General features: G+C 43.9%; 1 protein-coding gene across 1 annotated transcript; it reads left to right on the forward strand.

The window, feature by feature from the left end:
• Positions 1 to 1,242: 1,242 nt before the first annotated feature.
• Positions 1,243 to 27,947, forward strand: LOC119433811 (membrane-associated tyrosine- and threonine-specific cdc2-inhibitory kinase-like). Its single transcript, XM_037701071.2, has 13 exons — positions 1,243 to 1,558; positions 5,677 to 5,800; positions 7,653 to 7,750; positions 7,925 to 8,209; positions 9,377 to 9,499; positions 10,839 to 10,930; positions 14,061 to 14,167; positions 17,664 to 17,809; positions 18,716 to 18,881; positions 19,964 to 20,078; positions 22,348 to 22,431; positions 25,722 to 25,794; positions 27,199 to 27,947. Exons 1-13 carry the CDS (start codon positions 1,490 to 1,492, stop codon positions 27,241 to 27,243), a joined length of 1,527 nt encoding a protein of 508 aa, XP_037556999.1. The 5' UTR covers positions 1,243 to 1,489; the 3' UTR covers positions 27,244 to 27,947.
• The last annotated feature ends 14 nt before the right edge of the window (positions 27,948 to 27,961 follow it).

A 27,961-nucleotide genomic window follows, 5' to 3' on the forward strand; every position in this document is an offset into this window, starting at 1 on the left:
CCAGACTGAAGCAGAGACATTACACACACTGTTCAATGCCCAGCCTCGTGTAAGTCACTTAAAACTCGTCACAGACACTTGCTGACTGCCTTCAGGCGGGGACATGCCTTTCTGTTAGATTCACGTTTCACGTTCAGACTTTCGCGTCATTAGACATGACTATAGCCAGACTGACTGGGCTTCTGTGTGCGCAAAGGGATGCGAAATGCGTGAATGCAATTTGTTTATCGACAAAAGGCACTCCTATCTTGCAAAGTGATAATTGGAAATATCTATGCACCCTACATCGATCGTCCAACGGCGACGCGCATCAATTCTGCGTTTTCGAGCTCGTGAGCAGTGTCTCGACGTGGTTACCCATCTAGCCACCGTAACGTGGTGTCGAAGGTTAAACAGGCATCCGGCTATATTGGAAAACGCAGTCACAACTAAAACTAGCAACAGTCTACGACACATGCTACAACACACGAATTATCTCTGTCGGCACCATGCAGTCGGCGGCGCAGTGTCACCACACGACTCTTCGAAACCGCCAATCCATAGCAGGCGACATGTGGTGCCGTTTTGTGGATGCAATGCAGTTCCTTCGAAGCTTCACTATTATCTTCGTAAGGGAAACGTTATTCGCACTCACTGATACTACACACCACACGGCCACAAGTAGCCACAGCGACGAAAAGACCGTCTCGTGCGATCGCCTCCCCCGCTGCGTGCACGCATGTGTGGGTGCCCACAGTCATTTTCGATTTTAAAACGCGGCATTAAATCAAATGCTCTATATATTTAGACGAAGTAATTTAACAACAAAACGATAATACTAGCATTTCATGTCTTCTGTTAAACTGCTTTCTTTTTGGTGACGTCATTGCGTGGCAGCAGCGCTCTCCACTTGGACTTCGCTGGTGCCACGCGCGTGTCAGGTACCAGCGCCGGCCTATATTATATAGGAGGCTATGCGTAAATGGCGCCCTCATCATAAGTTTTGACGACGAGCGCCTTATATTGCTATAATATTACAACAATGACATATATATGTATTTACACAATTTTTATTTACTTTTACGTATTTTTGTCACCTATGAGCACCAAAAACGTAAAAACCTCGCACGCGACAATCCTACGTAAGTGGCGCCACCGCTATAGTTCCGACGACGGCCGCTATTAATGGGATCGCCGATAATCCGGCAGGCATAGAATACATAGGAGGCTATGAAAGAACCAACGGTAGCACCCGTGGGCCGTAGCCAATGCCGTAGCGATCCGGTCCGGTTGATGCCGTGCGTGAGCATGTGAATCATGTGTTCGTTGCTTCGTTTCTTCTGCGTCGTTTCTGCTTATATAATCGAGCGCGTGAGCATGGGGACCTGCATTTGCGCTCGGACTGGGACCACGGGCTTGGTGACGATTCTTGTCTTCATTTCTTGGGAACCTGCTGCGTAGCGTAGTGGTGTGGTGTCCCACGTCGTGACAGCTACAACGCGGAAAGAAAATGACTGAAACACCGCCGAGACCGGACCCTGGATTTTTTGATGACTCGCGGCCGCTGTTGACGAAAAAGGTACCGTTCTGTCTTTGTTGTCGCAGCGCCTTAGATGTCACGCGCATGTTCTTTGCTTACGTCGTCTCGAAATCGCCCAGAGCGAGTGTATGCGAACAACGGCGTTCGAAGTAGCGTTTCTGCATGTCAACTCTCCCAAGTTTGTGTTTGCTGATTTGCGGTTCATTATTTTCGGTTCATCCGTTATAATCTTGATAGAACATGCTAGCCCATCTGCTGAAGACGATACAGATTTGCGTGCGTAGCTGGTTCGTGCTTTCTGTGAAGAATCCGCAGTTTAACTTTGGGAGAAGGCGGAGTGCCGACCCGGCAGTAGTGGACGAAAAAAGACGAAGCGGCCGGCCATTCGCATCTTGGTCAGGTTATTTAATCTAACTGCAGTGTGGGACCCTTCATTTGCTAGCGGTGTAAGTACGTTTGTTTACGTCGTGAAGGGGCGCCACTCTGTCGTCTGTGGAGGAAACAAACATTCTGAAAGAACAGTTTTAATTAAAAAGAAAGTTTGATTTCATTAAATAAAAATAAATTCTTAATGTCATATACGTGTGGCGAGGAAAGAAAAGACAAATCTTTTACTTCATCAGCAACAACAATTGCCTTCATTTCAGCACCCACTATCAAATGCAGTGCAATGCAGGTTTTGAAGGTGTGCACGCAAAGTTCACCTGCTACTACATACTGTTGCTTGCTTGCTTGTCAACTGTTATATCTGGATGGCCTTAGATTATGATAAGGTTGGACGAGAGACAACACACGCCATGTTGAGCGGTGCTCGTGAACTGGCCTCTCTCTGCTTAAGAGAGGCATTTATTATGTAAGAACGAAGAGATGTGTAGGGGCGCTAGCAATTGCATGATATTACATAACATCAACGTTTGTGTGAATTCTGGTGGAGCAGTGTTTGCAAGGTGTGTTTCATCGTTGTTCAACTTGTTCAGTCAAAAGTAGTTTATTATGACTGCCAGATAATTGTTTAGTTTACTGATGGGCTTGACATATGACGAAGCGACCAGCACTCACCACCCAAAGCTTCCTTCAGCCTCCAAAGAAATTGTTTTGTGTGGAGTGCGTTTCCGACACCTGTACGGTTGACGTTTCGCTGCATCGCTTTCTGCGCTCAAAGCACAAAACACCTATTGAGTCAAATTGTAGGTCATTTGTCAATACAGCTCCAGTGGCAGGCCAACACAACAATTTTCATGCCTTTGACAACAAAAAACGACATTGCTCATTTTAATGGAAATGCCGGCGCATTATTTCTTGTTCCGCCAGAAGTGCTCCCTCATCACACAGATGGCACTAAGCCCCATGAACTGCCGATGAGCCACCATCTTCTTAATGTATGGGCTTCTATGGAAGGTATTCTATGGAAGGATTACCAGGTGTACTTGCTTTGTACATTCCTTCAAATGCTCGAAAGCATTATATGGCCATATTATTATCAACATTTCCAAGCATTCTAAGACAACTGTACATGACCCGAGTTCACATTCGGTGGAAATGGGGGCTATGTTAGGGGTGATGCTTGGAAACGTTTAACAATCGTGACTTAATTATGATCACTAGTGGCCGCGTTCCTGTGCATGTTGCCCACCTCTTAGGTGCAACACTAAACCAGGAACACGGAATCGTATGGCTCTTGGGACACATCGCAGCCATGCGTAATGAATGAGTGGAAGTGCAGCTCGAGTTAATACTCGCCGAGCGCCCCAGAATGTCCTAGAACACTAATGTCGAGAAAGGCAGCACTACCTCCTGCCACACTCTCAGCTAAGTGTATAAGTGGCTCCGCCTGCAGACAAATGCATGCCTGGTTGAAACATGCCATCCACACCCCACCGCATACGTGGGAATGCGATCTCGGTTCACCCAAAATTAATAAGCCTCGCATTCCAGTGCAAAAATTCAGAACAGAGCATTGGGGGACCTGGCTCGCCATTGAGGAAAAAGAGGCACAAGTGGCGCTCCTCAACCAAGCACAGTGTGCTGCTGAGGCTAGTGGAACCCTCGAATAGGGGCCCCACCCATCTGCTTCCCCAACCCTTTCCTCCTCCAATAAAATTGATTATGATCGTTGCAAATATTTGCTGGACCATATATATATATAATGTCACCTATAGTAGTGGGGAAGTGCCTCGAGCAGTCAGTCGCGCAACAATTTCGAGTGTATTCGCGGGCTTCTTTCACGCTCGGAAAAACACTTCTATGTAGCACGTATCGAGCAACAGAAACATATATCGTGAGTTTTTCATCCTACTCTACAATTTTACCATTGACACTTTTCACCTAATTATAATATTTGAGAAGTTAATTAGGATTATTTAAGTAATTAGGCGGAATGCAAAATAAATTATTATCTCCAAGCGACGGCAAACAATATTACCTTGGTTCTGTCCAGCTACGGGGCATTTGCATATTTTAAAATCTTAATGCATGATAGTTGGGACACCCTGTATATATATATATATATTATTCCTACATGCACACACATTTAAACCTCGATATAACGAAATATTTAACTTTTCATAACCTCTTGTCCATAGCAAGCTATGTATTTCAAACTTCGATATAATGAAGTGTGTTCATACGTGATATCAATATAATGAAATTTACTGCCGCCGCAAAGGAATACCAAGGACAATAAATAGAAACTTCCGTAAATGAAGATGGTCAAATTATTGAACTACAAGCGGCTGCTTCCAAACGCACCTCTCAAATTGCGAGTGCGAGTGAAATTGTGCGAGGGTGAGACAAGAAAAAAGATGGTGGCTTCACGAGTGCCGCCTTCCCGCGCAAAGGGAAAGGGAAAGGCATGTACCCAGACGGCGTGGCATCATGCAAGCTGTCTTCCCCTGTGTTGAATATTGGTGGTTGCATAATCTCAAGTTTCGGGGTCCTGTTGGAACGAGAGGCAGACGAAGCATTCGCTCCCTGCTGCCAGCGCTTGTCATGATAGTGTCGACCCAGTGTGGGCGACGCTATAAGCCGCGGGGGCGGTGTTGGCGCAACACAAAAGCGTGGCTCGCTTCGCTTAATTCGAACCGCCGATCAGAAGATATCTTCGATGTGGCATGAAACCGTATCATTCGTCACCGACTCTCAAATTCAACCAAATGAATCGTTTTGTCATTCAAATATGCTTTTTAAAATTTTTTAATTTAAAATTTTTTTATTTGGAAAATTTTACGGCCCGTTTTCGTGTAAGAAACATCGATTGGCGACAGTACTTATTTGCATAACAGGTCGAATTTCAATACAACGAAATTTCGACGAAGCAAATTGCATATTTTACCGACTTTGTTGTATTGATGTTTAACTGTATATATACAATCTTATCATAAGAAGCCAACAAACATCGACACCAAGGACAACATAGGGGAAATTGTTTGTACTTGCTAAGGAACTTAAAGAAATGATAAATTAATGGAAATGAAAGTGTATGAAAAAAACAACTTGCCATAGGGAACGATCCCTCGTCTTCACATTATGTGTGTGATGCACTTACCAATTCAGCTACCGCAGCGCCGTTTTCCCATCCACTTTCTGGGCTATTTATGTCTTACTACTAGAAATCACCCTGGGAGTGTTAGCCAGCGCCTAGGAGAACCGTAACTGCCACAGAGATCATATTCTTAAAAGCATTGCGGGCAATGTTGTGAACAAGTGAGTCTCGTACAGCAGCGTTTTAATTTGGGGTAACTAAAATTAATAATGCAACTGGCTCAAGTGAAACAGCTTTGCTGGAAATGGGGCTGCGATTCTGTAAGGTCACATAAGTGTGCTTCTTTTATTTTATTTTTTTGTGGTTAAAGGCTTGAACTTTGATCTCCTACACAAAAAAAAAAAAAAAAGGCACACAGTGCTGGGGGGGGGGGGGGGGGTGCATCTCCCATTCTTCTTGTCCCATCTTTGTGTGCATTGTACATAAAATTATTTCTACTTTGGTGTTAGCAATACATGGGTACATCTACCTGCTCTGGCACATCACTTCCCATAGGTGGCATCTCGTCTTCAGCAGAGCAGCAACCCCATGCTACCATTAGCTTGAGTGCAGAGATTCTTCAGGACAAAGTGTGCTTGGTTTGCCTGATCTCATCTTGTCCTGAATCTCTCTGCAGGATAGCCAAGCTCGGAGAAGACGCCAGCCACGGCCACCACGGGTGCCATCCGTGGATAGAACCAGCTGGCGTTCAGACCTACCTCGGCATGCTCAAGCAGTCAGCTTTAGCGGTTCTGAATGCTGTATCCTTTGAGCCTTCTTTCCCCACTGCTACCTGCATAGTTGCAAATGTGACTGCACCTGCCGTGGTTGCTTAGTGGCTATGGTGTTGGGCTGCTAAGCACGAGGTCGCTGGATTAAGTCCCAGCTACGGCAGCTGCATTTCGATGGAGGCGAAATGTGAAAACACTCATGTGCTCAGATTTAGGTGCACGTTAAAGAACCCCAGGTGGTCCAAATTATTCCGCAGTCCCCCACTACGGCGTGTCTCATAATCGTAAGGTGGTTTTGGTACGTAAAACCCCATAATTTATTATTTATTTTCAAATGAGACTGCACATCGTGACAACCATTAGCTTCGAATTTCAGCCGCAGCAAGCATGCAGCTGTCAGCCAGCCGAGCAGAGGAACATCCTTTCTTTAAAGTATGGTAGTTGATCTTTATTTACCTAAGTACGGGAGGGACCGCTGACAGAAAGCTATGAGAAGCAGCTTGATCAGGATCTGTGACATCTCTAAGCTAATCAAGCGATGAGAGACGTCGAAAAAGGAAATGTTAAACATTGAAGTACAGTTTCATATTAGAAGCCAGCAATACCAACAAAAATGTGCAGTTTCTTTTTCAGAATTATTAAAAGAAAGTTATTTGCCAGGATCAATTGAGGTGGGGTTCTAGCTGCCCAAGTTGCATGTTTATTTATTCCAGTATTATTGTTGGACTGTAATTACTTTTAAATAGCTTCTTTAATTGTTCTTCTTGTACTTCATTTCTTCTTCATTTCACTTTGTTCTTTCTTATTTACTTGAAAAATTGCAATACGCTCTTCCCATAAGGTTTGAGACTGACAGGACTTGCTAAGTTGACATCGCTCTACCATGCAGTGCTTTACGTGTGCTTTCTCATCAACCACTGCTTCAGGTACATGTTGATCTAGCATACTGTGCACCTTAAAACCTCTTTTACTGTGGCACATAATGTGCAGCCATCTATCATGCACTCATGAATGATGGCTATTGCCTCCAAAATTTCATCGCACACCTTTGCATCTTTTTCTGTCTTTCTTGCTTGTCTTATTTTTGTTTTATATCGCACAATTGACACACACCAGCCTTCGTAGAAAATCACATGAACCAGTGAACAGACACTACATCTTGCTTTCACGAGTAAAATTGTATGAGCTAGATATGACTCTGAATACAAAACCTGTATCTGTTCATGGCTTCGTTATTACAGTCACTTTTACGTGACTGCAATAGTCGCAACTTCCATATTTTCCTATTGTGAGCTAACGCCGTTTGCTCAATTTGAGCGTGTTTGACTGCTTTGCCTAGTAGTGTTATTCCGTTACCTGTAGCCAGTTTCTTCATTGGCTTGAAATCGGTTCCTTACCTACATGAAGCAAGGGTTTCCCTCTTTGGCCTTTCACAGTTGAAAAGTAAAGTTGAGAGAATATTGCAGCACTTTCATTCTGTGCCACGCCAGAAAGTGAGGGGGTAGCGCCAAATAGTAGCATAGATTGGTGGTACATAACCTGGTTGGCAGAAAGCTTCTATAGCTTATTATTACTTTTTAGTCTGCTTTTTGTGTGTGTGTGTGTAGATAATAAAAAAAAAGACATGAATTTTACAGTGAAGTATGGGCTGCTCAGTAAACAATGCCATGACACAATGCAAGATGACAAGGCTTTCTCTCGGTCACATGCCAGAATGCAAGACCACGATGCGGGAGTGATTGGGCAGTCGTGGAGCAGTATTTGAAAGGCCACACTTTGGAAAAGTGATAAGCCATGATCGAAGCTGCACTTGTGTTTTGTGTGGCTGTCCACTTGTTATTTGCAAGCCAGGAGTTATACTTGACAGCGGGATTGTTAATAGCGTTTCACAGTTCACACTACAACGAACATGCTCCTGTCTCCTACCTGCACCAATGCTTCTACGTGGACCAGAAACTGGGTGAAGGCTCTTTCGGAGTGGTAGGTTTACCTTTTTTTTTTTTTTTGCATTGCATAACACCTTGAATATTCTTGGAAAGTTATAGCTGTGTATGTGTCCCCTTACTGTGTCGGAAATGCCATACCAACAGCCAAATTCGCAGCTCTTCATGTTGCCAGAGATGTCTGACGAGAATCATCGCTGCATATTGCCAGGTGTACAAGGTGCGGAGCCTGGATGACGGTCGGTGGTACGCGGTCAAGGTGGCCAATCGTCAGTTTCGGGGCCAGCGTGACCGTCGGCTGCAGCTGCAGGAGGTGGCCAAGCACGAGCTGCTGCCACCGCACCCGCACTGTGTGCGCTTCATCAAGGCCTGGGAGGAGGACTACCGGTTGTACATCCAGACGGAGCTGTGCAAGTGCAGCCTGGCTACCTACACCGAGAAGCACCACAACCTGTCCGAACAGCTCGTCTGGGAGTTCCTTGTCGACCTACTGCTGGTATGCGGACATAACGAATCTATGCGCCAACCTCTGCTAGAGCTCTAGTTCTAGCGGTCCACGGGCTTGTGAGATGCTGTAATAGTGACATGTGCCACTTCAGGTTTTTATGTTAGGGATGCAAAACATTCAATAAATTGACTGTTGGTAATATCGATAATTTTTTGAAACTATCAGTAGTAAAAAAAAAAAAAAAGAAAGACAGTCGATAGTATTATGATGGTTCGCTATTGTTTTGCATTTCTTCGCTAATAAATTGCCCAAAATTTTGTGATAACTATCAGTAATGTTCAGTTCACAATGTTCGAAGCAGGGAATGTCGCCAAGTTTGTTGCTTTGTTTATGTGTGCGTCATGCGATTTTACATTAATGATAGTGCTGTCAATATCGGTAGTATGCTACCAATTCTACTATCGATAGTATCAATAGCTCTGCATCGCTATTCTGTGCATCATTTTCCTGCTTGTCTTTCATCCTTCCTGTCGCTTTAAAACCCTTTATCCCCTTCCCTCATGTAGAGTAGCTACTGGTATCTTTTTCTGGCTAACCGCCCTGCCTTTCCTCTATTTTTATTCTCTTATGCAGGACATTTCATTGATCATTGCTTTTGTTATCCACTGTCACTTATCACGTCACTGGTAAGCAGACACCCATGGCTATTTTGCAGTTGGCTTTTTGCCCACCGTGATGGCTGAGTGGCTCTGGCATTATGCTGCCAAGCAAGAGGTTAGTGGTTCAATGACCAGCCACATTTCAATGAAGGGGAAATGCAAGAACGCTCGGAGCAACAGAAATCTGAGCAAATTTGTCGGGACTCTTGGTATGAAAAGGCAGGTGTGCAAGACATAAGACAAGAGGAAAAAAAAAAAGACTCCCTTTTCTTTCTTCTCTCTCCACCTTTTTTATTTTGTTCCTCTTGTGTTCTGTACGCCTGCCTTTGCAAGAACGCTCGTGTGCGTCTAGGGGCCCATTAAGGAACCCCGGGTGGCCAAAATTAATTTGAGCTCAGTGTCCATGGTTTGGTCCTTGCAACTGCTAAGCATAACTGACAAAAACAAATTGAGTCTACAAATGTGTACATTGTGATGGAGGTTCCATAGCTCTGTATTAATGCGACAGTGGGTTGAGCAGCAGCTGTCTTCATTCGAGCGTGTTGTGTTGTCACAGGGTGTGAAACACTTGCACGACCATGACCTGGCCCACCTGGACATCAAGCCGGAAAACATCTTCATCTCCAAGGATGGCTACTACAAGCTAGGCGACTTCGGCCTCGTCCTCGACCTCAAGCAGGTTCGTATGTTGCCTGGGTGTTGCTCCCTTGTGATGGTGGTGGAAAGGATGCGAGCAAGTATTGAGACTCTTCAGGGGCACTAAAGAGAAAAATCAGTGAAGCTGTATTTGTAAGTAGCCCTTACGCAATACTGAAAAAGCCACTTGTACCGTGACAGGAGTCTTGATAAGCCAGATTCTGAAGACGCGAGAAGCAAAATTTCAAGGTGGTAATTCCACCTTGGAAGTTCAGTTCGCCGATGAATTGCATATTATTTATTTCAGGGCTTCTTTATGAAGCATTATAGAGAGGACGGGCTCCAAAGTGGTGATAGAAGGACGAAATATAGTACTAGTACACAATGCATACGCGTAAAAGAATGACCTAATTAGCAACACTGTTAGGAAAAAAAAAAAAAAAAACATACGGCAGCTACATTGACTGACCTTGACAAGTTTCCAGAATTTCTACTGAGCCCCTTTGGCCCAAACACGAGAAAGTGCATTGAAATTCATATTTCATAACGTACTGGCTCTGGGGCTTCAACATGAAATTGAAGATCTACTAGTTCAGTCATCATTTTCTCGTCTAGTAGGAATCCATCTCTTGCCGCGGAACCAATGAAAATATTTTGATGCAATACTTTATCAGTCTAAACTGACGTACTGTTTTTCTATAGCGTTCCTTTAAGAAAGTAATGTTGCAGATATATTCTGGATTCTAGGGGAGTTATTACGCTAGTGCCATCTGGTACCTGAAGTGGACACCCTGTTGGGTGTTGTAGTAGTTGTCGGGTTTCTGTCCAAGTTCTGCTGCCTGTACTGCAGGCAGCAGTACAGGCACTTCGAGTCTGTCACTCCATGTGCTTAATGGTGAAGTGGTTTTTAATCTGGAATAATCTCTGCCACTATAACTTGTGTAGCGAATGTTAGGTCAAATTGCTTCTTGTTTGCCGATTGCTGTGCCTCTAGTACGTGATGCACTGTTTTGGAGGAGGGGTGCTACAGATAATGTGTACCAGAGTTTTATGCACCAGAGTTGCATCAAAACACAGAATGCCTTCCTATGTCTTGCATAAGTGATGCCTGTTTATTTTGTGGCAAATGCAGGCAGTAAGGGAGTTGCTCTAGCGTTTGCAACTGTGTATGGAGATGTGTGTGGTATAAGAAAATGCCTGAGCATAGAAGCAATCAAAGGGTTGTGGATTTCATCTGGCTGTTCCTGAGTTGGAATGCAAGCTATGTTGAGCTTGGTTAATATTTTCACTTGGTTGGTAACTGTACCTACATTAAAGAATTGCAATTCTTGCACCAATGTATGCCGACCAAAATTTTTTTCACCAGGTGTTTTATTTTGCAGGACGACTCCTCAGACCCTCTAGAGGGTGACCCTTGCTACCTTGCACCGGAGCTGATGGAGGGCCACTTTACCAAGGCAGCCGACATCTTCAGGTATAGTGAAAACCCGTTGAGACACTCCCGTTTCGTACGATTTCCCAGTGCCAACGTGCGCGATCGAGAACACAAAAAATGAGCAAATACAATTGCACTTCACTTTAATGGTTAATACATTCCCGGAAAACGCTATCTTTCGTCACCATTGTTCAGTAAATCGCCAAACTGTGATCGTATGATGCGTTTTCCGGTGGTTAGATCCCATACCAACAAAAAAAAAAAAAAGGCACGTGTGACCAGGAAGCAGTAGGCACCTGCTCGGGTCGCATGAAAATTCCGGCACCTGAATTTCCTCATCCAGTACAGATTTCCTTGCAGGTCATTGCACTTCACATTCACACCTCTGAGAACCCTATTGCGATAAGCATCTTCACTTATCTGTTTCACATTGCATGTGGCATAGTACTGTCGGAAGGATACTGCACGCTTTTAACCCTTTGAGGGTCGAATTTTTTTGCCAAATGCGACTCCCCAGGGTCGATTTTTTTTTATTGTGATTTAAATTCTTTGAAAGAACCTATTTCGAAAAAATGTGGTAATTTTTTTAGAGTGACAGTAAAGAGGAAAAAATTGTGTTGTAAAATACACACTGTTTATTCATGAATAAGAAGATAAGCGCACTGAAAAATTGTTGTGGTGCACGTCCGGAAACCGAAACAAGCGAGAAGCCTTCGTCTTATCGCCAACAAGGTGTGATATAGGTGTATATATGCGCCTGCCTGGGAACAGGTGTAATCGCGCCGCTAAGGGCGATAAACGATCGAGTAACAAGCGGTCACCCTTTGAGAGATTTGAAACCAGATAGCCATCAGTTTAGTGCGTGCAACAAGTGGGATCCGCCGCAGGAGAAAACCGTAACTTCCCGCCTGGTGCCGAGCACGTGCACGCCCGGATGCGCAAGCGATAGCTGACGCGCCGTTGTAAAGTAAAGAATTCCAGGTGTTCCCGTCGAGTGGCAGCACGTGCCAAGCGAAAGAAACGATCAAAAGAGGCGCACACTTGCCGTCGCGCCATTGCCAAAAAAAAAAAAAAGCAGTGGTGCAAGTAAAAACATTCCACATGTTCCCATCGAGTGGCAGCACATACCAAGTGAAAGAAATAATCGAAAGAATCGCGCACTTGTCACCGCTGCGCGTGCGCACCCAGTTGTGCGAGCGATAGCCGACGCGCCGTTACCATAAAAAAAACGAAGAGGCATTGGCGCAAGTGTGAGAAATGAAATCCACGTGTTTCCAAAAAATTCCGCATGTTTTCGTCGAGTAGCAGCACATGCCAAGCGAAAGAAATAATCGAAAGAGGCGCGCTTTTTAAATGTCAATAATGTACATGTACGTCATTGACCATTTTGAAGGTGTTCGCGGAGGTTGTACATGTACGGCATTGACCCTGAAAGGGTTAATAGGCGATAACCCAAACCGCCGTTTCCTGCTGCAGGCTGCACGAACTGAGCGCCATGTTTTGCTCTGGTGGCATCGTGTTCCGGCCTCGTCCGCCAGCCAGATTTTGTTTCGGTTTCCCGATGCCGTCTTAAAAAGGCCATGCAATAGGAAAATGACAAAGCTATTCTCGGGCCCCACCAGTTCGACGTGTGTCAGCGTCTTGTGTTGTAACGATTCTCGCCAAGTAGGCAGGTCGGAACTTTCCGCCAAAATGCCCCGCCCGACAAAGCTGCTGACCTGCTCTGAATTCAAGGAGTGCAAATGTAAGCTTGCCGACACAAATTTCCGCGAAGTCTACCATTCTCAAGTTCCATGCAATTGAGGCTGACCATGTCATGCTGAATATGCTGGTTCTTATCAGATCACCTAAGCTATGCTGGAACATCACGGAAATGATGAACAAAATACAGGCTGTAGTTGAAAGACAAGGTCGCAGTTTCTCGGCTCCGGTGGCCACATTTGAGTGGGGGGTGAAATGCAAAAATGCCCTTGTTTAGCTTGGGGTACTAAAACCCAGGTGGGCAAAATTAATCCTGAGTCCCCCACTACAGCATGTCTCTCAAAATCGGAACATGGTTTTGACATGTAAAACCCCAGAATTTAAGAGGTCCTGAACCACACTTCAGACATGGTGAAAAAACTCAGTGCGCAGACAGCATACACTGTTGTGAACATCTCGGCAAAGTTTTGCAGTATTGTGCAGCACGTCGAACTCTCAAGTTGAGCGTGACATCGCCTTTTTCTCAAACACTTTCTTTTCAACAGAAGCCTTCTCCTTACTTTTTTTTCTTTTTTCGGGCACTATATTTCATCATATAGCATATTCCCATACGCGGCTGCTATTGGCCAATAGCTGACATCAGTCAAGATGAGTGTCAAGATGAGTCAAGGACAAAGCCGGTCTGCACCAGGTAGCACAGCCAGACAGGAGCATGTGATCGCGCACTAAAGCCCTGTCGTGCTCAAAGCAAACACTGCGCATTGAATTTAGCTGCGGTCTGCTATGTAGCATACCACGGCCACCACGCGGTGAAGGAGCGGAAGCACCGCGAAGGGCGTGTTTTATTGCCAATGCCAATAACCCCGTTTCTGCTGAACGCATTGAAGTGCTTTTTGTGGCAAAGTGTTTCAGAAATGGTCTATTTTAACTTCAATTGCATTTCTTGACTTCGATTAAAAGTGGTGCATGACCCCTTTTAATTATTTGAAAGACAACCACGGCGGCTGTTTGTAAGTCTTGAATGGTGTCCACAGGGATGTCAGGGTGGATGGTCACAGGATTTCGCCTGTTTATGTCTTGTTGCTGCAGATGCAGGATTTCACAGTGCAGAGGCAGAGCCATTGCTGGCTATTACTGCAAGAGTAAGGCTAGGATTCCTTTCTTCCAGCAAAGCTAGGATTCCTTTATTCTAAATATGCATACATTGCAGTAAGCCTGTTAGGATGACCAACCGACTGGCCCAAACTTTTCCCTTGCACCGTGCACCACTGATCAAGTGCAAGAAAGAAAATTATTGGAACAGAATCGTTACATTATTCCATCTCAGATCTGCCTGCAGCCAACCACAACCACCACCACTTTACTAATTTCTTTCTCGAAAGTTTACTTTCAATAAATTTTTGTACACAAGAGTTGGGGTGGGCTTCAAACAGGCAAACACTTCATTTGTTCTGCCTACTTTTTTCAGTCTAGGTATCACGGTACTCGAGCTGGCCTGTGACCTGGAGCTGCCCAGTCGAGGCGACAACTGGCATGCTCTGCGATCGGGGACCCTGCCTCATTACTTTGCACAGCGTGAGCATGTACTTCCTCTTCCAACTGCCACATTTACTGCTCGGTAGGCCTGGTGCTGAACAGATTTCGTGAGCTGTCGCTGCTTCCTTTCATAGAGGCAAAAAATTTAAATGAACGATTGGATTATTCAAAAAATTCGTCGTGCAAATTGGCTGTGGCCCTCTAGATTTCAGAACCTTTGAGAAGTGGCAAATGATGTTGCACCCGACAGTGAAAGGTCCGTGCTCTTTCCCATCACCACACAAAACAGTGGTCGAGTCGTGTCATGCGTTGTCCGCAGTTTCGTTTGCGGCACGGATTGACACTCGCAAGCTGACGATAACCTGCGAAACCCATGACCTGTTAAGCTAGGAAGATCCTTCCAGCTTTTCTTGAGAAAAACTGGAAAGGAAACCGTTCTATGCAATGAAAGATTGCCATTAACCATAGGTCCACTATTAAACCGAAAATCTCATACGATATGTTGTGCTGAATAACTTCACTTCTTCAGCTTCAGAGTGCAAAATGCACTGGATTTTATTCGACAGACATTGTATTTATTAAAAAAAAAATATTTCCCAGGCCTTGATATAAAACAGCTGTAATCGGTGCTGGCATACTGATTTGGTGTTCCCTTTAAAATAAAATAAACCATGCTATACATCTCGATCCCTAGATATACCTAAGTTATTGATAGCTTGCAACATTCTTATGCAATGCCAGTAGACTCCTGGGCATGTGCAGCACCATGCTTTCTTGCACAAAATTTGTACGCGTAACTTTGTGATCAATTTTCACATATTCGATTAAATATTTGGATTTCTTTTGCTTTTGTTTGATTCAATATACGTTTTGAAATCTAGTATTCGTATTTGCACACTCCTACTTTCTATTCTACTGAACACGTCTGGGATACTGCAGTTGGAAAACATTTTCGACACTCTCTGAAACGATGGCAGCTTGTAAAAAGGATAATGATAGTACGTACGTTTACATGACTGAATAGCAAAGGTGCTTAGATGAGAGAAAACGCAGCATTGTTTTTGTCCACCGGAATTTGGCCGCCGGAAGACATTAAATGATTTTGGGGTCTTGTTCTGTTTATCCTCTTGCAAGTTGCTGGTTTGAAGTAGTAATTTGATTTGTTCTAAAAATAGGACATTCAGCCAGTTAGAGGACACAACTTGTAGTTTCATTCACTGACAAGCCACCCAGTATGAAGATAGTACAGTAGAATACCGCTGTTACGTTCCTGGGCGCTGCATTTTCCAGGCTGTTACATCGTTTTTTCGGTCGGTCCCGGCATAGCTTCCATAGCACCCAATGCATTGGTAACCCCGCTGTTGCATGGCAAATGCGGGATCATTCCCACATCATGCGTTGTGAACTGCCACCCTGTGCTGGCCCGAGCGGCCATGTTGACTTATGTCGCTTGGCTTGGTGGCTTGACGATGGGATTGGCCACCCAAAGTGCTGGGCGACACTTATGACATATTTTCGGTTTCCGCCAGCAAAAGCATGGCCTTTAAGATCCGTATTTCCAATCTAAAGATGGTGTGTGTGACGCATTGGGGCCCTCAAATTGGTTTTGGTACATAGATGTTCCGTATAAAATCAAAGGGCGATAACGCCGTCGCCGCGCACTGTATGCTGTATGTACAAGTGAAAGCGTACAAGCGAGCCGACGATCGCTACTAAATCCGGTATTTTGTAGCGATGCCGTTCCGATGCTAATGCCTTTTCGCACTTGGTCAGTGGTCAGAGTGACGGTCCGCTCAAGTTATCAATGGGATCAGCCGGCCGATGGATGATAAGACTAGTATAGAATAATGCATAACGCATCGCTACAAAAGACCAGCCATGGTGGGTGGCGTTGTACTCTGGCATCATTTGCTTACTGTGCAGTGGCGCGTAGGTGTGTCGGCGGCTCATAGCTTTGTGCAACGCTGTCTGTATTCGCGCTCTGTTTGCGTTGAAGTGATAGAGGGCACGAAGGTCGCATCACTCGCTGCTCCTGCCACGCTTCCTCACGCCAGCGTTTTGAGAGCAAGTGTCCACGCTCATCGAGTGTGATGTGTTCATGCTTGTTAATATAGTTAATAAGCAAATGTTTATAAGGACGATAAAACTACTATCCTTACTTTGTATAGCTGTCTTCTAATTTGCTATCACAATCGATGCTTCGGCTTTCAGGCTAAACTGACTTTTTTTCACATGTGAGAACTAAAATAAAATTGCGTGCATTTCACCACTATTCTCATTTCTCAATTTTTCCTGTTTCTCAGCTCTTAAGTTTTCTTTTTTTGCTTTTTTATGGTCCCGTGAAAAACGTGTCAGTGTGGTTCTACTGTATTCGCATGGTATTCGCAGATGTGTTCAGATTCAAGCAACTTGTATATCGTAGACTAGACAGGAAGGCTGTATAATGGAGTTTGCACACTCCTTGAAAGCATCGTAGTCGTCTTGTTTTCAATTCCCTGAAATCTGCCGAACCCATTGCAAATGTTTCACTATATCTGTGTTTTGTGGTTCTGTGCTCTCCACTAGGGCGAAGAGATTGAACGATTAAGTGAATCATTTTTTAAAGTTTTTTTAAGGTTAAAGATTGAACAATTAATGCTTTAATTATGATTTATTTATTTTTGTTTACGATCAGTTGGTTGACACTACATGAGCAGAACCCCAATGTCCAAACTTCACTTGCAATACACAAAAAATGCAACATATTGGTCTACAATGTTTCAACTAAAATGGCATCTTGGGGTCTCTTGGACAAAGTCTATCCGTGTGCACTGCACTTGGAGTCAGGGGAGAGTCTCTGCAGCAGCTGCTAGCATATGGATGTTGAAGAAAAGCCGGGCAGCACGTTAATGAAAGCGGCTTGTTAAAGCAAATTTCTTTCTTTCTGATAAGTGAAATAATGTTCCTGTAACACCAAGATGGTTTCACGTTCCATGACGGTGCTGCCACCAGAGAACATTGTTCTTTTTTGTGTGTGTGTGTCTACTACTGGACTTATTGTACCGGAGAGCTTAACATGCTTGATACGCCCTTTCAGTGTCCCTGATGCGATATTAAAGGCAAATGTCGATTTATAGCACATTTTCTTTTTACTTCAGTTTTTGTTCGTAGACTGCCACAATTATTTTGAACTTAAGTGTATGTCGATTCAAAAATCTGATTCTACACTTTTTGATACTCAACTCCACTATGTCCGACGCATATTCCTGTATGCTGCACTGGCTCTATTGGCCTGGTCATACGGGCGCTTTGGGGCAGCTCTGTTGGCTGTTATTGATAATTCATCACCGACATCCTGGTCACTCGGCCACTTCAGGGCTCCAGCATACGCTGCGTTGCTGGCATTGATACTGCCAACCATGCTGCCACACATTGCACAAAACCCATTGTGGAGCACCCCTCTATGACTTGGCTGTATGGTACGGGTGTACAAGTCCAGCCTGACATAATCCTTGCCCTCGTTCTCATTGGAGACCGTGCATTTGTAATTTTGCAGGTCTTTCACCGCAGCTGCGCAGCGTGATCCAGCAGATGATGCACCCCGATCCACAGCATCGCATCACGGCTGACCAGCTGCTGGCCCTGCCAGACATCCGCCGGGTCCGCCTTTGGCGAAAGCTTTACGTGGCACGAAGGAGAGCGGTGAGCAACTCGCCTTTTCCATGCTTGCATTTCTTTGCTTCACAAAGCAGCAGTGTCCTAGGAAACCAAGTCTGGCCATCCTTGTCATGCTCTGAGGTAATGGTCAAAGTGCACACTATAAATATTTCTCTGGTGGGCTAAGAGAGAGAGAGATTGATAAAACAGAGCTTGGAAAAAGACGCAAAGAACTGAAGACAATGTTTGAGATGTTTCAAGTTTTCGCACGCCACTGAACGCCTCTGCACGTCGAGTGCAGGTAGCGTTTTAGCTGGCGTGGCTGCTGCCACAGTCGTCATTGCTGCAGCAGTGCTCGCCTCCTTTCTCGCTGGTAAAAGCATCGGCTAGGCTGTGATGTGGTCCGGTCCGCTTGACAGGGAAACGAATGAGATTGCGCAGCCGCGTGACGTAGTCGATTGCTTGGCGACTATGGATCCCGCTGTGTCCCCTTGCCTGTGCCGGTCGCTCTGCTGCCGCCGCTGTTTCTCAGGTGTTCATATGATCCGCAGTGACACTATGGTGGCTATAGCGGCGCAGCAATTTGTTCGTAACAGCCGATGTTTTTCATAATAAGAGCGATGTATTTCAGCCTGGGACTGTTGCGAATTCGTATCACACCGAAATTTGTACCAGTTGTGATTGTATCACCGGGGTTTTACTGTATAGTGATTCAGTTGTTTACAAAAATAACTTCGTGGTTATTCCCTTGTCAGTGTGCCCATGCCAACAGATAACTGGAACACAGATGGTCACTGCAACAACAGTTCACTGCATTTCACAAGCACTGCATTCCCAGTGCCATCCTGCACTTCAGCACGAGCTTATGCTCTGCTAGAGCTCTCTAAACACTCTCGGCTGGGTATGTTTTACCAGAATAAAACATTTGCATCCACAATTTCTGTTGTCCAGGTTGCCTGGGTGCAAGACATGTTGCTGCTGACCTGGTTCTGGGTGCAGTCGTTCCTTGTAGCCACCTGGAGGATTCCACTCTCCTGCATAAAGCCGCTCTTTGCATCCTCCCGTCCCAGTGATGCCTGTCGGATGTCAGACCTGGACACTGACTGCTTTTCAGACGGTGTGTACTTAATCATTTGTCTTCCCGGCTGCAGCGTTATGAGCTTTCTTTGTGTGATAGTATTCCTAACCCTTTGGTCAGTCCCCATCATAGTTGGCTGAGTCGCCATGGCTGCTGTGCTGCTGTGTTAACTTGGTGAGGGGGGGGGGGGCACCTTAATGACAATGTTACCTCTTTAGTTCTAGCAGCTCTTTTAGCAATTCTAATATAGACAGTAAATTACCCTGGTCAATTTCTTAGGTTTGCTTTGACTTAAGTTTAATGTGCTAGCTCCCATTTTCTTCTGAAGACATGCGGAAGAGCTTGTGAGTCATTCAGGTGCATCAGAGTTCCTTCTCTGGGCAGATTAATCTTGACATTTGATACCGTTTGAGAAAATTGTGGATTTTTATTTTTCTCATTCCAACCATTGACTTGCCACCACTTGCGGTAATTTAAAGCTATAGACCAAAAAATAAGGAAGACATCTAAGGACATTTAAGGAAGTCATCATCACTTAGTAATTTTTCACTAAAAATGAATTGTTTTGATTCACAACCTTGCTACTTTGTATAAAAAAAATGTTGCCAACACTGGTTTGGCTATATTGAGCACATGGTTGCAGGTTTGATTGCCTCCTTGGTAGCCGCATTTCGATGGGGGCAGAACTCAATCAAGCATCTGAGCGAACCAGCTAACTGCAAGTCTCCGAACACTTTCAAGCCACCTCCTGTGGCTTTTTGTGCTGAGGTTTCTTTTCATGTATTGTAACGAAAATAAATGCCCAAATTAAAAACCAGGTGGATACCATATGACATTGTGAGCCTGAATTAAATTGTCAGGTTTAATGTCCCAAAAGTGCGCAGGATGTCATACAAGTCTCTGTAGTGGAGGGCTGCAGATTCATTTTGACCACCTGAGCTTCTTTCACGTGCACCCAAAGCACTACACAGTGTCTTTGAAACATTGCAGTTTAAGAATTGTCTCGTACTGTTTGTGCATGGTCATTCATTTTTCAAAGCAAGATTCTGTCTAAGCTAATGTGGATTCCCAATTATATGACCTTTATATGTACTTGACAATATCGTATTTTGTTGTTGCAGATGAAACGTTCGGAGAGTCTCTGAATCACGACCTCGGGGAGCACCAAGACTTCCTTGGGTTGAACTTGAGCAGCTTCGAAGGCAGCTTCTGTGATGGTGGCTACTCACTTGAAAGGTTGGTTCGAGAAGTGCCCGTTCTCTAAACCAGGGATCTCCAAACATTTTGGCCAGAGAACCACATTAGCGGCCAGTTGCGCTGTTGGAGGCCAGACAATAAATATTAGTGAAAATTAATTCGCCAACATAAGTAATGGCACCGTACATAGACTAAAAACTGTATTCAAATTAGTCAATGTGTTTTCTTCGAATAATTCCCTATTTTAATTTGTTGTGTGACCTTCTTGCATAACATCCAGAAAAGGAGCAAAATAATTAAATTTAGCTTTAGAATTTCCCTTTTTCTGCCAAGTTTCCATCGGTCCATCGATTTGAAATAATTTTAGACATTTGTGGTGACCAAGAAGGTTGTTTCTGTTTCTCGGTTGCATGTAGATTTTTTTTTTTTTAAGCCTACAACGCTACTCGAATCACGTTGCTACAGATTGTGCCCAGGTGTGCCCAAAAAAAAGCAATTGCATCACTAATTACAATAATTAAATATACTTAGTTATCACTAATTACAATGATTAAATATACTTAGTTATAAACTTTAATGCATGTGTTTATATTGGGAAGTTCAAGGAAATTGTCATAAGAGCCTAGTTGCGTGTTTCAACATTTCAAAATGGCCATGTAAGCCGCAATAATTGGGCTCAAATTATTCATTGAATTTACATTATGCACGCAGCACTGCAAAGCACAGCTTGCAAAGCAACCCTCTTTTGACAATATTATACTACTAATCCATAAGAAGGGAGACATTAAAGAATTGAACTATAGGCCCATTAGCTTGCTTTCAATATTGTATAAGATATTCGCCTAGATAACTTTCAGTAGAGTTGGGCAACACTTCCACGTCGTCAGTCAGGTATTGAGAAACCTGCAGAGTACAATCAGCCTCTCTATGTGGCTTCATGAAAAGGCATTTGCGTCGGTAGAGATACCAGCAGTCATGGAGGCATTACGTAATCAAGGAGTACAGGAAGAATACGTCAATATCTTTGCAAATATCTACAAATACTCCACAGCTACCTTAATTCTCCACAAGATAAGTGGAGAAGAAAGGGTTCAGGCAAGGAGACACGATCTCTCCAATCCTATATTCACTGCAGACTTAGAGGTATCCAGCTATTAGACTGCGAAGGCTTAGGAGTGAGTATCAACAATAAATATCTCGGCAACCTTTGGTTTGCAGATGACATTGTCCTGTTCAGCAACAATGGAAATGAATTACAGCAAATGATTGAGGACCTTAATCAAGAAAGTGTCAAAATTGGGTTGAAGATGAATGTGCAGAAGACAAAGAATAATGTTCAATAGCCTGGCAAGGGAACACGAATTCAGGATCGCCAATCAGCCTCTAGAGTCTGTAAAGGAGTACGTTTATCTAGGTCAATTACTCACAGGGGACCCTGATCACGAGAAAGAAATTTACAGAAGAATAAAATTGGGTTGGAGTGCATACGGCAGGCATTGCCAAATCCTCACTGGGAGCTTACCACTGTCGTTGAAAAGAAAAGTATACAATCATTGCATTCTACCGGTGCTAACATATGGGGCAGAAACTTGGAGGTTAACAAAGAAGCTCTAGCACAAGTTACAGGGGTCCTGAACCACCTGTCAGGCTTGTTGAAAAAAGTCTGCGGATAGCATACGCTGCTGTGAACATCTCGACTAAGTTTTGCAGTCGTGCGCAGCGTGTGGAGCTCGCAAGTAGAGTGCGAAGTCGCCTTTTTCTCAAATGCTCTCTTGTCAGTAGAAGCCTGCTTCTCAATCTTTTCTGGACGCTTTATTTCGTAATAAAGCATCCAGAAAATGCGGCTGCTATTGGCGAATAGCTGATGTCAATCTAGAATGGTGTTTGGATCAGTGCACTTCTTCCTACTATTAACTGTGTATACTTATTGACAAAGTTTAATAAACCAGCTGAAGTTAAGCGAAAATCTGCTTTCGAAATTCGATAATAATTATGTACTTCTAGAAGAAGCCGACTATCGTCTGCTCCTGCTTGGCTGCGGCTGCATTTGTAGGAATTAAACTTTGGCCACCCTGCTTATCGGTGGGCATAATTTGTGGGCATAGCTCAGAATTGGCTGATCCAAGTTGGTTGGAGATTGCTGGGAGAGGCGTTTGTCCTTTAGTGTACGTAAAATAGGCTGACGGCGGTAATACATATCCAGATGTATCCGAAGAGGCAGAATTGTGGGCAGATGAATCTGCCACTTGCCGCAAGTGGAAGTAATGTTTGTGTGCGCTTCAATGATGTATTTCTCCTCCACTGGCAGGTCAACACCCAAGCCGCTTCGGCATAGGCGTGACCAGCAGTTGCACAGCACACCCACGGCCTTGGCCTTCTCCCGGCGTTCGAGGTCTGTGAGCTTCATTTTTGTTACCAAGAGGATGCTCTCGCGTGCATAGTTTTCTACAAGAATTACTAGAGGAGAAATCTAATGCTATTGTTATTCGAACACCATGGGAATGGTGGATAGTACAGCCCCTGTAATTTCAACCAAGAGCAATGAACACTGTGATGCTGAACAATGTTTATAGGGTTTGAGAGATAGTGCTGAAGTTCACATTCCGATACTGAATGAAGTGCTGGGCTGGTATTTTGTAGGCATGCCTTATGACTTATTCTATACTAGTCTTATCATCCACCGCTCACTGCCGGCTGATCCCGTTGATATAGCGCGAGCGGACCGCCACTCTGACCACTGACGAAGCGTGATAAGCGCGAAAAGGCATTAGCACCGGAAAGGCATCGCTACAAAATACCGACCCTGTACAGTAAAACCTCGTTAATTCGGATTTCAACACACTTTTATTTAGTGAATTTTATTGAGTGAGCAAATCCTGTTGCTATTTTGCACAAAATCGGAGCGGTAGCTGAAATTCTCATCTGGTGACTCACTGGCTCTCGCAGCGGAGATCGAGGCGTCGCGACTTCACAGCAAGGCCTCGGCACGCACCTTCATTTGCGACACGCTTTGCACCACCGCTTGCACATCCCAATTATTTTTTCACCTGGGAGCTGATCGCCAACAGATCGTCCGTCCATCGCGATATGGCCGGCGCTCTTGATCTTCGACAGCTTTGCACCGAGTCAAAATGAAACAACTGTTTACCGCAACCGCTGCGGAGAAAATCGCGGCCGCTATCGACACGATTATGAACGGCGACCTTGCGGTGCTGAAGGCATGCGGCCAACACGCGTCCCGAGTCCAAACGAAACGAGTTTGCCGCAACCGCTGTGGAAGAAACCGCGGCCGCTGTCGACGCTATCATGGATGGCCACTACGCAGTTATGAAAGCCCGCGGGCGACGCGGTGTTATGCGTGGCCGTAAACGCAAAACTAAAGGCTTCGCGTTTTGACGCCGGAACGCACGACGAAGCGTTCCAGCGTCATTCAGGTACGATTTCTGCTGATGACTATGACGATGCGGACACCGCCGGTTCGCTTCTGTTGGTTGCTAGCGCAGTTCTTGCTCTTTTGCGTCGTACATTTGAGGCGCTTCTTTCTCGCCGAGCTCCGAAAGTTGTCCAAATTAACCTTTGTTCGGCCAAATGCATACAAATTAACTAGTTTGATTGCATTGAATAATGCATACGCCGGCCGAGACCAGAGAACGAGTCCAAATGATTAAATTTTCCAAATTAACGGGGTCGAATTAACGAGGTTTTACTGTACTTGCAGCGCACTCATAAGCACCAGATTTCTCTAGTGATTTTATTACGAAATTTAAGCCGACATGCCCCTTTAGGAATGTCACACCATTATCTTTAGCAGATGTTTGTGCTTTACTTTAAACTAAATTGTAATCTCAAAAAAAAATAGCAGTCGCATCCGACTTGAAGGTATCTTCATTGCATTCATTATAAGCATAGAGATCAAAATGTCAATAGACCAAACGTGGATATAGTGACTTATTGGATACAACGAATCAAATCTGAAATTTATATTCCTTTATACTAATAATCAGTCTGTATACTTAAATATATATTGAATATATCGAAGGTATATTCGTGTCATACGCGGCCTTGTTATTAAGAGATTCAGCTGTGTTGTTTACATGCTGATATCAGCAAGAAACATTTTAGATTGACTTGGTTATTTCCCATAATCCTTCATATTAGTGTTTGCTATATTGCATTTATATTGCTATGTTGCATTTGTTTCATATATTTGTTGTGTTTAGTGGCAGTTGATTATTATTTGAAGTTGATTAATAATTAAGACTAATTATGTACTAAGGCAGAATGCACAAAATAATACGAGTATCACCAAGCGACGAAAACATTACCTTGCTTCTGTCCAGGTATTTGACATTTGGATATTTTTAAATCTTGGTGCATCATAGTCAGGACACCCTGTTTAAGCTATGCATTTCCTTGGAAAAAGTTAGTCGTATTGCGCGCTGCCCCACCCCCCAATTTAAGTTCGCCCCCGTCCAAATTTGGAGTTGACTCATCCCCAAATTTCATGTGGCTCACCCCTACTATAAGCTTCCCCATGCATTTTTTATGAAGCCCTGTGTATCCCTATGGGTATTCCCTCTGATAAGTTTTTTTAATTGTTTCTTGTCTCTTATAAAGCTACCAATCATCTACACTTATGATTAAACATTGCAAATTACGCATTTTTGTGCAGATACAAGGCACTTTTCGCTTGACGGACCTGTGGTAATCGCCAAAGAATGTTTACACATCAAAAGTAGCGTTTAGCCGACAACTTGTAGCCGCTTGTTGAACACGGTGCAAAACACGTTGGCAAATCGCATGCTCAACACAAGCCAGGCTTCACACCTCCGCAGACCAGCGCGAGCACTCAAAACTTCAAACGAACTTCTGCAGGACGCAACAAATGCGCAGCACCATAACGACCACGTGGGACGCTGCCGGTAGCGCGACTTGATCGCAGCGCCGTTCTCGTGACCGCCACAGAGCCCATGTTTTCAGCGGAGCTGTGAAACTGAGTTGGTTCTATTAACGTTGGCGGCAGTGAGCAGTGATAGACAACAATAAGGGTGACGACAAGTGGGGAGCGTGGCGTGGCATCTAGCTCGACTATTGAACTGCCGCTGGGTGAATAGCGAGTGCAAGCGATGCTGCCTTGTTGCCTTTTCCCTAGTATTTTCAAAGTCAGGATATCAAGATAATCTGGGGTTGGGCGCAATTTCTTTTAAGATAAGAGGTGAAAAACACATGGGCTTACACACGGCTGGAAAAAATTTTTACTTAACCGATATTTCGAGGTATCAGAGTTGAAGTTAGCGAGTGTTCACTGTATAGACAATGTGTACTATGCGATTGCCCTAGGTAAATATGTGCAAGGACAACATACATTAGCTGCTCTTGCCCCCTTTTGACAGTTAGCTAATGTTACAGCATGTTATATTGGCCCCTTTGCAGGAATGTACATGTAGTTTCCAGGCCATCAAAACGTTATTAGATTTTTAAAGAAGAATGGGTTGGGAGTCTAGGCATTAAGTACACCCTTCCATTATATGCTTGGCCTCTGCACTTCTTATTTAATTTTTCTTAACTAGTATTTCTAGGGAAAAGAAACCTCCTCTAGAGCTTTCCAGGAGGAGGCTTTTCATGGCATGCAGCCACCATACTAGGAGAGGCGGTGGCATTTGCAAACTGGGCTCATTTCAGGTCCAACTCTACCTTCGCGCCAGTGCCATTCAACCTGAGTGTGAACGATGGAACTATCAAGAACCTCTTCCCGGTGAGCCATGCGGCGTTTGTGGCATTACCTAGCAGTTTATTTTACCGTCATTTTGTGGATGCCCTGCGGGCCTGTCATACTAACATGCTGGGATGAAGCTCGCACAGCTGGTGTGGTTCATTCGAGCACTTGCTTTTGGTGCAAGAGTGCACTTAGCCCTGTATTTTGCCAGAATTGCATGTGGCAGTTTCGGTAATCGAGTGTGCGAGGCGCAATGCTGCATTTTTCCATTTTGATGTTCATTCTGGAGTGACAGTACAGTGAAACCAGAGCTCGTGTGTGGATGTGAAGTTTATTTGACAAAATATTCTCTTTTCTTGAAAAACTTTAGTATTTTATACATTATTTGTGTACTTGGCAAAGTAATATTGCATTGCATTTGTAATTTAATGCAGTCTTTGGACATTTTAATAGCCATGAGAAGAATCCACATGGAAGCATAGCGAAGCACTTCACAATTCAAATTGTCAGCGTCCATGCTGGGCCCACTCTGTTCGTGAAAGCACGAGCAGAAACATACACGCTGGTTGTGTTAGTTGAAGAAGGCATTATATGCGACATGTTTTCAGTTGAATTACATGGCCAACGAAACGGTGGTCAATATTAGGGACAGTGTTGGAAACAAAGTTAGTGTGTGTTATTCAGCACACCATTCATGCTTGGCATGGTGTTGTGGCTGAGTGTCTATGGTGTTCTGGTGCTGAACATGAAGTCTTGGGATTGGTCTATGGCTGGGGCAGCCACATTCTGATTGAGGCTGTGCTTTGGGTGCAGGAACCCCTGGTGGCTGAAACACTGACATCACATTTTATTTGTCATAAAGGTCTAAGCTCTCGGAAATATGCTGTCAAGTGTCGGGGGAACCTTTGCATAATATACTGCAATACTTGTTTCTACAAATTGGTGCACTGTCAACAGTACTATCAATGTAACTATCAGTGATGTAAAATCTCTCGACATTCCACACAAACGTCATGACATAAACTGAGTGTTACTGATGGTCAGTTTTCTCAATATTTATGGTAATATTACTAGCCAAGCATTGTGAAACTATCGATAGTTCTATTGATAGTAGTAGCAGTGATAGTTTTTGTTGATAGTCTAAAAAAAAAAAGGCAGCTATCGACACTATCTATAGTCAATTTACCGGTACTAGTTACGACGCACTTAACATCGCCAACACTGTCCAAACAATGGAAACCTGAGCCTTGGAGCCAGTGTTTAGACTTGTCGTCATGGGTCTGCTTGTTTAAATAGAGAAACATTGGCTCCAGGCTTAGGCTTCCCTTGTTTGACTACTGTTATTCAGTTCAATTCTTGTATCTACATGTAAACTGTTTCTTATTTGTCCATGCACTTACTATAGATTTTTTTTTTTTTCTTGGTGCTTGTTTTATTTTGCAGGCAAATGAAGAAGAGAAGCTTTCCAGTGCCGAGGACTCCCTATGAATGTTGCTGCGCGATGTCCTTTTCCTTTTCTTTCTTTACAAGCTAGTCAACCCAGTTTTGTATTTTACTGTTGTACATAACATAATTGTAGATGCATTGTTATATAAGCGGCATATATAAAATGTTTATACATGTTTTTTTTAATAACTTTACCTACGTATTTGATAGTTTGTTGTTGCTCTCGCATTGTGGGTTCGTACGTTGCCACGAGAACACGCGTTTTGCATCGTACGCTTGCGTGCTGTTATTCGAAAACTCGTCGTATGTGGAATATCGACGTATAAAGTGAGAATGGCGCAGGTTTTTTTAATGTGTTCGATATTATTTTAAAGTGACTAAAGCTCTGTTTTGTTGTGTTGTAGCAGAATTTTCTGCTCTAGGTGTTATGTCGTGTTTTAAGCTATGTTCATTATTTTACATTTTACCTGTCTACGCTGATCTATTTTAATTTAATTAGACGATCATAATACTTAATAAACTGACATTCAACAAGCACTTGTGCTTAAATAAGTTTTAGTGTTCTACAGTTCTTTTGTCGGTTTTTAATGCTTGTTTTTGTTCATAGGACACGAGCATTACCAATGGTTAAGATGTATTGTTGTCAGTTTTATTGTGGTTTTATCTTCATCCACGATTCAGCATTCTGTGGGAATACTGTCTTTTAATTGTATACTATGCCTGGAGTAATAAATAATTGAGCAGCACATTGCTTTTGTTA

Source organism: Dermacentor silvarum, chromosome 11, assembly GCF_013339745.2.
Source record: "Dermacentor silvarum isolate Dsil-2018 chromosome 11, BIME_Dsil_1.4, whole genome shotgun sequence".
NCBI classification, from domain to species: Eukaryota; Metazoa; Arthropoda; class Arachnida; order Ixodida; family Ixodidae; genus Dermacentor; species Dermacentor silvarum.

Excerpts from the sequence above, each read along its gene's own strand:
- LOC119433811 (XM_037701071.2), top strand. The coding sequence starts at position 1,490 with ATGACTGAAACACCGCCGAGACCGGACCCTGGATTTTTTGATGACTCG. Across the intron at positions 8,210-9,376 it reads TCCTTGTCGACCTACTGCTG|GGTGTGAAACACTTGCACGA; the intron begins GTATGCGGACAT and ends GTGTTGTCACAG. Across the intron at positions 20,079-22,347 it reads GGTGGCTACTCACTTGAAAG|GTCAACACCCAAGCCGCTTC; the intron begins GTTGGTTCGAGA and ends CTCCACTGGCAG.